At 32.9% G+C, this 11,252-nt stretch overlaps 2 protein-coding genes and 1 long non-coding RNA gene across 9 annotated transcripts in view; 2 read left to right on the forward strand and 1 right to left on the reverse strand.

Annotated features, from left to right (window-relative positions):
* The window catches only part of LOC126870937 (myosin heavy chain 95F), a 28,786-nt gene extending 26,085 nt beyond the window's left edge, over window positions 1-2,701 (forward strand). For 3 of the 4 annotated variants that reach the window (XM_050629160.1, XM_050629162.1, XM_050629161.1), the window contains 6 exons: window positions 116-255; window positions 481-525; window positions 903-1,023; window positions 1,110-1,227; window positions 1,314-1,529; window positions 1,760-2,701. In XM_050629160.1, coding sequence (XP_050485117.1) covers window positions 116-255; window positions 481-525; window positions 903-1,023; window positions 1,110-1,227; window positions 1,314-1,529; window positions 1,760-1,911 — 792 coding nt within the window. In that variant the 3' untranslated portion in view covers window positions 1,912-2,701. The remainder of the gene's footprint in view (window positions 1-115; window positions 256-480; window positions 526-902; window positions 1,024-1,109; window positions 1,228-1,313; window positions 1,530-1,759) is intronic. The other variant, XM_050629163.1, reaches the window with a different exon arrangement.
* LOC126870950 (fatty-acid amide hydrolase 2-B-like) lies at window positions 2,534-11,137 on the reverse strand. Of its 4 annotated transcripts, none has more exons than XM_050629206.1 (10): window positions 10,820-11,137; window positions 6,317-6,495; window positions 5,289-5,514; window positions 4,433-4,650; window positions 4,122-4,233; window positions 3,735-4,039; window positions 3,520-3,612; window positions 3,248-3,406; window positions 2,971-3,153; window positions 2,534-2,883 (listed from the first exon to the last, which is right to left on the reverse strand). In XM_050629206.1, exons 2-10 carry the CDS (start codon window positions 6,488-6,490, stop codon window positions 2,794-2,796), a joined length of 1,560 nt encoding a protein of 519 aa, XP_050485163.1. In that variant the 5' UTR covers window positions 6,491-6,495; window positions 10,820-11,137; the 3' UTR covers window positions 2,534-2,793. The 4 variants fall into 4 exon arrangements, with proteins under 4 accessions (XP_050485163.1, XP_050485164.1, XP_050485165.1 ...); XM_050629207.1 differs by lacking the exon at window positions 10,820-11,137 and adding an exon at window positions 7,763-8,556; XM_050629208.1 differs by lacking the exon at window positions 10,820-11,137 and adding an exon at window positions 7,745-8,556.
* Window positions 4,490-5,543, forward strand: LOC126870966 (uncharacterized). Its single transcript, XR_007691483.1, has 2 exons — window positions 4,490-4,637; window positions 4,760-5,543. It is a non-coding gene; the product is annotated as an uncharacterized LOC126870966 (long non-coding RNA).
* Window positions 11,138-11,252: the final 115 nt, after the last annotated feature.

Below are 11,252 nucleotides of genomic sequence, written 5' to 3' on the forward strand. Positions count from 1 at the left end.
ATTACTTATATACTGATATGATTACATTACTTGTTTATGTAGAGTTCTCTTAATGTAGCATAATTTGTCAAAAGTGTTTAATACATAAACATCACATTTTCTATCTGCTCTGAAGGCACAGTTGGAAAAAGAAGCAATGGAAAACAGCAAATATCGCGAGTTATTGGAGCAAGAAAGAAGGGATCATGAATTGGCAGTCAGATTAGCTCAAGAATCGAATGGTCAAGTCGAAGATTCTCCACCATTTGTGCGAAGGTATTGTATCATGCTTTGCTTTCATCAAAATTTAAGCATTTGGAATCTGTCATTTTATTTTTTGATACTAATTGGAGGAAAGTAGAGCGAGCTACAATGGATAATAAACAAATTTTGATTAAATGAAATGTAGCCAAAATATAACGAAATTAATCTTGCTGATCATTCGAAGAATTTTTTTGAGTGAAAAAATATGATCTTATTTTGTTAAATATGTACATATAGCGGTTCCGATGTACGAGTACCATCAAACAACAACAGATTAGCAAGGTATTGTAAAACTCGTTGAGGTTTACTGCATGTACAACTAACACTTACTAATATTTTGTAACTAATTAACTAACATATATTTTCCTGTAATATTAACAATATTCGATTTCTATTGTTTCTGAATGGGTAATATTTGGAGATTTTTTAGCATGCTAACCATTGTTCGTGTTTTGCAATTAAGGAATGCACAATGATATTTCTGATATACATACATGCAAGCTTTAAGAGCAATTTTAACAAACAATCCCCCCTTTTTCTTTTCAATATAAAATATGTCAAAAATAAGTATTTTAAGCATAAATATTTAATGTTTTAATAGTGATAATATATATAGCATATGTTCTGTTAACATTAATTAATTTCGTTTATAAAAATAGATCGGAGCAAGTGCGCAATAATCAGGCAGCTATGGCCAATAAAAAATACGATTTATCTAAGTGGAAGTATTCGGAATTACGAGACGCTATAAACACATCCTGCGATATCGAATTGTTAGAGGTACGCTTCGCTTTTATAGAATTATCAACTGACTATAAGGTAAATAAAATGCAATAAGAATTATTATCGTGTAATTTTTTTTATAGGCTTGTCGTCATGAATTCCATCGAAGATTAAAAGTTTACCACGCGTGGAAAGCGAGAAATCGCAGGCGAACAACCATGGATGAAAATGAAAGGGCACCAAAATCTATTATGGAAGCCGGTAATGCATACAGACAAGTTTATTTATCTGAAAATCAAAGACGGAACATTCTGTATTATATTAATATATTTTAATGTTTCTTTCAGCGGCCAAAACCTCAGTGCCTCAAATGAAACAGCCCATAATCGGATCATCGCAACGATATTTCAGAATTCCCTTCGTACGACCAGCTGCATCCGGTCAGCAAGATAACTCGCATACATCTTGTAAACGAGGATGGTGGTACGCTCATTTCGATGGTCAATACGTTGCCAGACAGATGGAACTTCATCCTGATAAGGCACCGATTCTGTTGGTGGCAGGTAAAATTCTAGATATTCATCTCTAATTCATTTTAATCTATTTTTTTTCTTTATCAGCTATAATCTTATCTGTATACATCGTTGCAACAATAGTTAGAATCACTATATACATTTATGTTATATGTTAGTTAAAAAGTTATTTTCGAAGACATCACATTCGAAGAGAACAAATAATCGCGCATATTCATTAGGGTAATTAGAATCTTGAGCAAAAATTAATTTTTGTGAAGGTATTGATGACATGCAAATGTGCGAACTGAGCCTAGATGAGACTGGATTGACGAGGAAACGCGGAGCCGAGGTATTGGAACACGAGTTCAATCGTGAATGGGAGAAACACGGAGGCAAACCATACGTACCTCCGTGTGATCGTAAAAAATGAGACCATTCCATCAAACAGACGAAAGTAGTTTTAATATAGATCTTATAAATTTTTGTATTAACCCACTTTGAAAGTGAACCCATAGCACAGTGCCTTAGGATTTGTGCCTTACTCGTTACACAAAAAAGGCAATTCTTTGAAAAGCACGATAATATTGATTAATATTATTATCAGTTATAAAATTTTTCATGAGAAGTGTAGGGAGATAATTGCATCTACAGTGGATTTAAGGATGAGTGGACGTATAATGCATATACGCCTGATGCCTGGTGAGATGTGATATATACACAATATTTCAATTAGCTATTTGAATGCTCATGTGGGAACAGGATTCTTAATACGATAGATTTAATTGTTCAGTATTCGAAGTCAGTATAAAAATGTGTTAAAAATTTTTGTAATTAAAAGGAAATTATTCGTAGAAAAAAATAGATCTCATTCAAGTTGAACTTATACCTTTCTTTGAAAGCAGGAAAAAGTATGTATGTATGTCGATTTGCCTAATGAAATCAATTTATGGTATTAAGGTTTATTGAAAATCGATGAACTTTTAGTATATAAAATTCCTTCATATTTTGTAATGGAAAAGGCTCATGGTTCCTTCGAGTAATATACAGCATCGTTGAAAAGACTATCATCTATTATGTATAAGTAATTTTACTTATTTACAAGATATATCGTTGCACATTTAACGCGAATTGTACGTTCGTCTTTTTAGTAGATATAAAAAAATTCATGAAATATATAATATGCGATCAATTATTCTTACAAATAAATAACATTTATGCCATTTTTCGTTTTGTGTTAGGGTAACATCGTGTATAGTTTTTAATAAAAATATTTGTACTCGTAGCAGTATATTAGTAACGCTAAAATAAAAGCTTAGCTAGGAGGTACCCAGCCACAATAATTTTTCTCGAATTCTCTGGCAACTGCTAAACAAAGATGATCTTGATAAGATGCAGATATCACCTGGAACACAATTATGGAATGTATCATAGAGAAATGAACATGCAAAAAACATGTTAGAAAGCCTGAAGTTTAGAATCCATTAATTACCTGAAAACCAAGTGGTATTCCATCTTTACTGAAACCCATTGGTATCTGCGTTGCAGGTGTACTTGTCATATTAGCTAGGGCGGTATAAATACTGCAATGTGTTTCCCATAACATCATTTGTGGAAAACTTGCTGTACGACACCAAGTTGGACATATTAGTACTCCATTATCTTTTAACATAGTCTGTAAGCAGCATAAAAAAATATTGAAGACTTATTCGATACAACAAGCATATATAAATTACGCCTTTATTACTTAAAAGAATTATTAATCGTACATTTAGTTTTAGAGTAAGTTCTGCCTTAGACTTTTCATAATATGCTATACGTGAAGGTGACAAGAATCCCTTGTGGTCTAGGCACATTTGCATAAGCGTACGCATTGGTGTATATTGTGACAATCCTAATAATGATTTTGTGAATTCTATACCAGATCCCTTAGGTCACAGAAATGAAACAGAAAGTTACAATTTATTAGCTTGAAAAATAGAAGCCAAAAATATATATGCAATAGAACAGTTTTAATTATCGATATTTGAATTATCATTACACTTGAGTTTGGTTCCAGTATAGAATCAATATTTAGGCTTCCTAATGTGGATAACATCATGTGGAATATATCCTGGAGCCATTCTTGTGGAAACTGGAATGCAATATTTGAATCTTAATTATTTATTATATTTACTTATATTAATTATATTACTTATTTATTAGATTTCGAAAATTTGACTTCTTTTTAGATTTAAATTATTATAAGATTTTTACTTCTTCCACGCTAACGCCTTTCGTTATTAGATACTGCTTGGCTTTGTGAATTGTCTCCTTTATTTCTGATGTTGTCGATCTAATACCGAAAATGCCACTGATGCTATCGAAATAATAAAATTTTAAGTTTTTTATATCGACTGGTACGTCGAAAAGTGGAGGCAATCTGCATGCGGGGGATGCGGCCAACACCTTCATACTCAAGTAAAGATCCTCCACGTATCTTGCTATGGGTCCTATTGTTAACATCTGTTTAAAGATAGGATCGTCAACTAGAAAGAAATGTCCATCGAGAGGAATGGTACCTATAAAGAAACAATCGTATAGAAATATATGTATATATATACATATATTCCAACAAGTACGTATAAGTTCCGAGTGCAATACCTGCAGTAGGTTTATGAGTAAAAATACCAGTGAAGAAACTTGGTATTCTTAGGGATCCAACTAAATCCGTTCCAATTCCAAGCACAGATGCTCCTGAACTAATTAACGCAGTCTAAAATAGAAAAGATGATAAAAATAATTAAACAAAAAAATATTTAGCAATTGAATAAAGGGTGAAAATTCTTTTGCGATTATATGGACACTTTTATATATTTTCTTATAATTCACGATTTTATTGATTACGCCATATACAGTATATAGGAGCATTAAATTACTGTAAACGTAAAAACTCGGATGATCTAAGTGATTACCTCACCCCCTGACGATCCTCCTGATGTCTTTCTCGTGTCATATGGATTCATTGTATGGCCAAACAGAAAATTATAAGTGTGCAGAGTTACACAATACTCGGGAACGTTGGAGACCAATAAAGGAATGGCACCAGCGTTTTTAAACGTTTGAACTACATATGCGTCTTCTGTGGCCTTCGTGCCTTTCTTGGATACGCAACCACAGGTAAAGCTCATTCCTAATTTAAACGAGAACAAATTTCGATATTACGCTCGATCGCCTTTTTTATCATATTAGAAATATATTAACTACAAAAGTTATATTATAATTTATTATTACTTTCACAGTAGCGAGGGTCTACAGTTTCAGAAATTCTTATGTAAGAATTTGGTCGTCCGACAGTGTTTAAAATACAAACAGTATCAATGCGAAGATGGATCGAAAGGATCGATGGAGTATTAAAGAAAATAGGAAAAGAGAATATTTTTAAATTTTGTTCGCTGGGCTTCGTAAGTCATTTCAGAATTCGTAACTTCGAATTTTTACGCCCCAATCTTGCTTTCGTTTCAAGGAACATAAGGATTTTTAATATCTTAAGACATCGCGCGTATATCAACGACGACTTCTACGTGTTCACGTTCAATTTCATAAAATTTCGTTGAACAGAAAAAGGGAATGGTGGGAAAAGAAGAGAAGGATATTTATGGCAATGAGAATAATACTTCGACCTCGATTTGTGTATCGTAAAAGTTACTTAATTTATCTTAATTAAAATTCTGTTGATGAATTTCGACTCGTAAAACGAACATTGGAATAAAATATCCGTGAAGCAATGTTTCGATCAAGTTTCGTCAAATGGTCAAGAAAAATTGTTACCTTTAACCGCGCACGATTCCTTGATAGATATCGGCACACCATAAAGAGGCTTATTCCTTTCCAGCTGCTCGGCAGTCATGGCTAAGTCACCGCTCTTCAGTTTGGCGTCACATATCTTTGATTCCTCTAGAGCAGCTTCGAATCGATCTTCTATTACTGCGTTTATGAATGGATTCACTTCTTTAATACGCTCGATATATGCTTCCACTATTGTCTGACTACTGAGCTGTTTTCCAATAAAAAGAAATTACAAAAGTTGTAACGTATTTCAACTATCAAGGGCCAAACGTTTCACAAACGCAACATCTCACGCGTAATTCCGTTTTATCTTTTCTTTCTCTCAATTAATTTATATTATTTTATATATTATCTTTTTCAATTAATTTATATTATATTTACATTAATTTTATGAGAGGAAACTCTGAAAATTTGTTTGGTATCTTTCTCGCTAATATTTTGTTCTTTTACTTACAATTCTATGATTCTATAAAAAGTTCGACGATATCAAGATACTTACAGTACTATGATAGTATAAATAGTTTACTTGTGACTCTATTTTATATAACGGGCATTCTTTGTATCATTATCTCTTTCACTTAGATCCTATAATTTTATTTTCCAGAGTATTCGAGAAAATTCAAGTATTTATGGTATCGGGATAAATTATTTCTTCGAATCGTGGGGGATTTATCTGAAAGTCGGGGAAACGTAAAACGAAATCCACGGGTTCTTTTCGTCAGAAAACAGACAAAGTAAAAGGTGAAGAACAAGGCACATTTAAATTACTTCATTTAGGCGCTTTTAATCAAATGTTCTGTTTACCTGACGATAAGAAACTTTAATGTACTCAATAACAAAGTTCAAGTGGAAATATCAGAGGAGATTTTAATTTCAATAAAGATAATTTAATTTATTAATCCGATGATAATGAGTGCAAAGAGCAAATAAAAAACGAAGAAATGATTAGAATAAAAATGAAGTTGTGTATGAATTGATCAGAACGAAATCATTTTTAGTAAGTTCCTTACTTTTCCGTTTCTGATCTTGCTGGCTAGCGTGGTTGCGCTTAATTTTAACAGTGGATTTTTAATTGGAGGTATACTCGGCTTTTTCTTCCAATGAATAACCATGAGTACAAGACGATGAATGCTGCCTATCGCTTGTATCAAAATTATTATTAGGTTGATGAACGGCTCTATCATCTTTCCTGCAATAGGAAACATTATTTATTAAGCTGCTGTTTTAAGCTTGCTAGGATAATTAAAGGGATGGAATGATTTTTTATAGTATTCGATTGTACTATGGTACAATACATGTCCGTAATTAGCCACGTTCAATTATACTTGATAAATTTTCAAACTCGATTTCTTCGAAAACTAAATCTTAAATGAACAAATTTTATCCCATATTTTGTTCTTATTTTCTCATAAGGAATCATTCCATGCCCGCTTGTACGTGTTATGCGACTGCACTTTGTATAAACGAGAATATGTGTTGGATTGGCAACTAAGTGATTGCGGGTTTTGTCAATAGCCGGCATTGACAAAATCTGCAATCACTTAATTGCCAACCCAATGTTATTGCGCTCTTATATAAATTCTAATTACATAAGCTGTTTGTCGGCTGAGAAGTTCAGATAAACGCATTTTTTATTAGGACATATGTCCATTAAGAACAAACATGCACGTTTAAATCTCTCTTATTTGACTCACATGTGACGATTAATTTGCTAGTTTTTCATACTCTATTGATTTCTCGCATTTAAAAAAATTAATAAATATTCAATGAATAATATCATAAGGTGTACGTTGTAGGTTGAATTAATCTCTTTTTGTGGAATTTTTAAATATATGCCAGGGTTACTTCCGCTTCGCGTTGCATATTTCAAACCAGATAATTATTTTTTTAAATCAACAATGACATGTCTGATTTATCAGACATATTTGACACGCGATTTACATCTTCGTGGGAAGCTCGTGTTTTATAGACTATTCTTCTATAATTTCATGATTTACGTAAGAGAGTCAAACGATTCTTAGCCTGTAAATTTTACTTACAAATTTACTCGCTGGTCGTATTATTAAAATTGTTTCGACCATAGCAGGGAATTTACTGGCTCTAATAATTTCTCACTTATGATTCGTGAAATTTCATTAATAATATTACTTGAACAGGGGGAGACAAGAAAGAAGAAATATATAATATCGCGAGCTCCTAAATGTTTGATCGAAAAATTATAGACGTATGGACAGGAATTATTGGGCCATATTTTTGTCTACAAAGATGACAACTGCAACACGTTTGCGATTTTTACGCTCGCATTTCCTAAACGACTTACGTGACAGATTACTGTACACTATGACATAGTCTTCGCTTCATCGATTTTATGCACGATGGCACTCCGCCTCGTCATAGCCGATCGGTACGACAATGTTTGAATGAAAAGTTTGGATTACCGTGGATAGAATGCACACCTGCTCTTCACGTGCGGTCCCTCTGTTTATGAGACTCGATGAAGAAATTGTTTATTGTTCAAACAAACGGATTGCATCCGTCAAACAATTACAGCATCCGATCGAATGTGGCTTTTACGTTACAAAATACAACATCACTACGTAATCTTGAGCAAGAACTTAGCAAAACTAGAAATGCGAGATCGGGACTGCTTAAATAAGCAGAAAGTAGAGAAGAAGAAAAAAGGGAAGAGAGAAAGGAAGATATGAGATACACATATACATATATAATAATGGATCCGGAGCATTTGCGTACTACACGTAGATAAACACGTTGCTACAAAAACACGTCTTGAATAAAATCAGTCGAAGAATTATTAAAACTTCGACATTTTTTTCCTAGGAGAGGTGTTTGCTACTCGTAGTTCCTTTCAAGCTTCCGTTTCTCGCGACAAGTGAGATATATTGCGATAAAAAACGTTTGAAAATCACGATCAAGATGAATTTTACATGAGCTTCTCTTTATTACAAATCTCCATCGATCCAGAGATATAAAAACGCAAATCGGTGTCTTTTACACTTACTTTTTATACACTCTGTGCATACAATCAATTTATTCGAGATTTAGCAGTATTTGCCCGTGAAGGAAGAACATAGCAACATTGAAATACAGTACAGTGTTTATTGCAACATAAATCACCAGAAATGTATGCAGTTTTTACGGTTTTCTTAGAAATACTTTTTCTCGTTGCAGTGAATGTGCACACAATCTTTGACTTCCGCGTTTCTTCATTTTCCCTATACGTGGCACCTATGTATCTGTTACGTAATATCCGATAATGAGCTTCGAGCTTTTGGTTCGTAAGTAATAAACTCGTAAGGAAAATACGATAAAGTTTCGTCTTTTCCCAGATTCAGTATATTTCTTCGATGTGTTTCAATATTTTTTATTTGAATATTTTATTAATCAATTTATTTTCTATATGAAAGAAGATTCTTTCACAAGATGATCTATTATTCTCGTATCGTTGTGAAAAATCTATTCTACTGCGAAAAATCCACGCGATTTTTTAAATCTCTTCCGTGAAGACTCCGGTGAAGAAATAAATGACATGGTTGAAACATTTTCTCGTTCGTATCATGCTTGTTTCAGAAATATTATTTTCTCATATTATTTTTCTTATATTGAATAATATTATTAATATTATTTGATACAAGTACTCTAGAAAGGAAATAAATTATTAAGGATACTGATAACGAATATTCGTGCGTTAACCTACAGGTCGGTCCCCATCGAATGAACATATTCGCAAACAGTGTTCTCGAACATGGCCAGACAGTGGGGTTCGAACTTTAGACTAACACGTGAATATTCGTTATCAGTATGCTTAATAATTCTTTTATTCATCTCCTATGTAACGGCTTTCATCGTTTAATTGTGACAATAAATAACACGTATACGACGTAATTAGCTTCGTGATAATTATTAGTTACATTTTTATCGGTATAACGTGATGGACAGTTACGTTCAGGAAATTTTTCTCTCTATATTCCATCCTTTCGTCTTAAACATTGATAACCTTTGTTAAATGAAATGTGAATGACATATCTGTTTTTTAATACTCTTAACAGATTATTATAAACGGACGATATAGCCAAAGTTAAAACAAACTTAAAACACTCGTTATGTTGTAACTGTAATTGTTATTAGTGACAGGGAATAACGTGTCAGGCCAAATACGCAGCCATTCAAAGGCATATAATTTGAAGTAAATAGTAAATAGTTTTGGCAGATAGACGCGTGAACATCATATGGAGGTCAATATCTTCTTTCTTTTTTATTAGCGTTATGTTATATAGCGATTTATTATAGGTTTACGTTACTCCGTTGTATGATTTGTTTGAGCCTTTTCATCTTTAGTTCTTTGAACTCTTTAATTTACTGTATTTTTGTATTCTTTGCTATTTTTTTTTCAATTTTTTTCATTTAGTTCCAACGCGAGCAACTTGGACGTACAGCGTGTACAATGCGCACTGTATATATCGTGCTTATCGTGTACTTTGCTTGCTATTTTTGCTATTAAACGATTGCTATTTTTGTTGCGATATTTTTGTAAACAGTCTAGACATTTGTTTACACAGTCTAGACAATTATTTATGCAAGCAAAGCATCAGAGGAAACGTTAAACCTCTGTACACAAAAAGTCCATGAGGCGGTTTTCGATATGCTGTTATGAAACGAATAGGCAGGTATAATGCTTAATCTACGATTTTTCTTGCAAAAGGTCGCACAGGATGCTTTACGTTTTCAAATGTCATAATCTTCTTGTTTACGACTTATGCATGTTGTGGATTCTTGTGCACGCCGCTGTTTCAGCTGACCCACTTTCGTTCGTGTAAGAAGGTTTGCTTGCGCACAGGGATATTTCAGCTAATTTTTAATTATTTATAACTGAGAAGCAAAGTCGAAGATGCAACTTTTTATTCTTGATTTTCATCTTATTTTAGCTTCAAGAATCACTCCTTAAATTTTTTCAACTTATCGCCGAACACCCTGTGTACTTGAACGTGGAAAAAATCTTGGTTACGGATGTATCTTAAACTAATTAACGTTCTGTATATCGTTGCATCAGGTTATTTTCTAAAAGGGGCAATCGGATAAATGAAATATCCAGTAAACTTTAGGAGAATATAATAGCAGTGTAAATACGTAATTCATGATCAATATGCACATAATCATTTTTTCGCTCGTCACAAGGTCACTCTAATTTCCTAAATTAAACGATACATCCTTTTATGTACTATTCGATGGATTTTTGAATTCTCTACAAAAAAAGGTACTCGAAGTACTTGGGATCGAAAAATGATTAATTGAAAAATAATCATTTTTTACCTCAAGTACCTTAATACTTTTTTGTGGAGGATTAAAAAATCCATGGGATGGTGCGTAAAAAGATGTGCTGTTCAATTGAAAAAAATAGACGTAGTCTTCGCTTTTCATCGAGATAAAATTCCTAATTGTGCGATTAATAGAATTTCTCAATATCCGAGAAAATTTTCAGTTTTAGTAGAACTTACCTTGTTTCCTTCTGCCAAATGAAGATCGGTATCTATGGAAAATACTTTGACACAAACTTTGACACAAATTCGAATAAAACAAGATTCTCACTTTCTTTATTGTTAAATAACACTCTATGAATACGTCATTCTTAAAGTTCTTTACTTTACGATTATCAATGAATGAATCGTTCGCAGTGAACTGACCGACTTCGATCGACTTTTAATGCTCTTCTGATAGCTGCTGTGTCCGTGTTACACTCAAGCACACTCTCAGCTGTTCTTGAAGACGTTTTTTGCCGTCTGTCATAAACTCTTAAATGGAAATGGTGCAATTTTATCGTTGTTCACTAAGTTATGTAAATTGATCTATGAATAATTTAATTCCTTTACTGAATTATTCAACTTCAATTAGACGTAAGAAAGCAACGAGGAGGGAAATTTTTACGTAACA

Source organism: Bombus huntii, chromosome 11 (genome assembly GCF_024542735.1).
Source record: "Bombus huntii isolate Logan2020A chromosome 11, iyBomHunt1.1, whole genome shotgun sequence".
NCBI classification, from domain to species: domain Eukaryota; kingdom Metazoa; phylum Arthropoda; class Insecta; order Hymenoptera; family Apidae; genus Bombus; species Bombus huntii.

What these genes read in the sequence shown, in the direction of transcription:
- LOC126870950 (XM_050629206.1), bottom strand. Translation starts at nt 6,490, where the DNA reads ATGATAGAGCCGTTCATCAACCTAATAATAATTTTGATACAAGCGATA. An exon ending in GCAAGATCAGAAACGGAAAA is followed by an intron (nt 5,515 to 6,316) that starts GTAAGGAACTTA and finishes ATTGGAAAACAG; the next exon opens with CTCAGTAGTCAGACAATAGT. An exon ending in TACTGGAACCAAACTCAAGT is followed by an intron (nt 3,407 to 3,519) that starts GTAATGATAATT and finishes CTGTGACCTAAG; the next exon opens with GGATCTGGTATAGAATTCAC.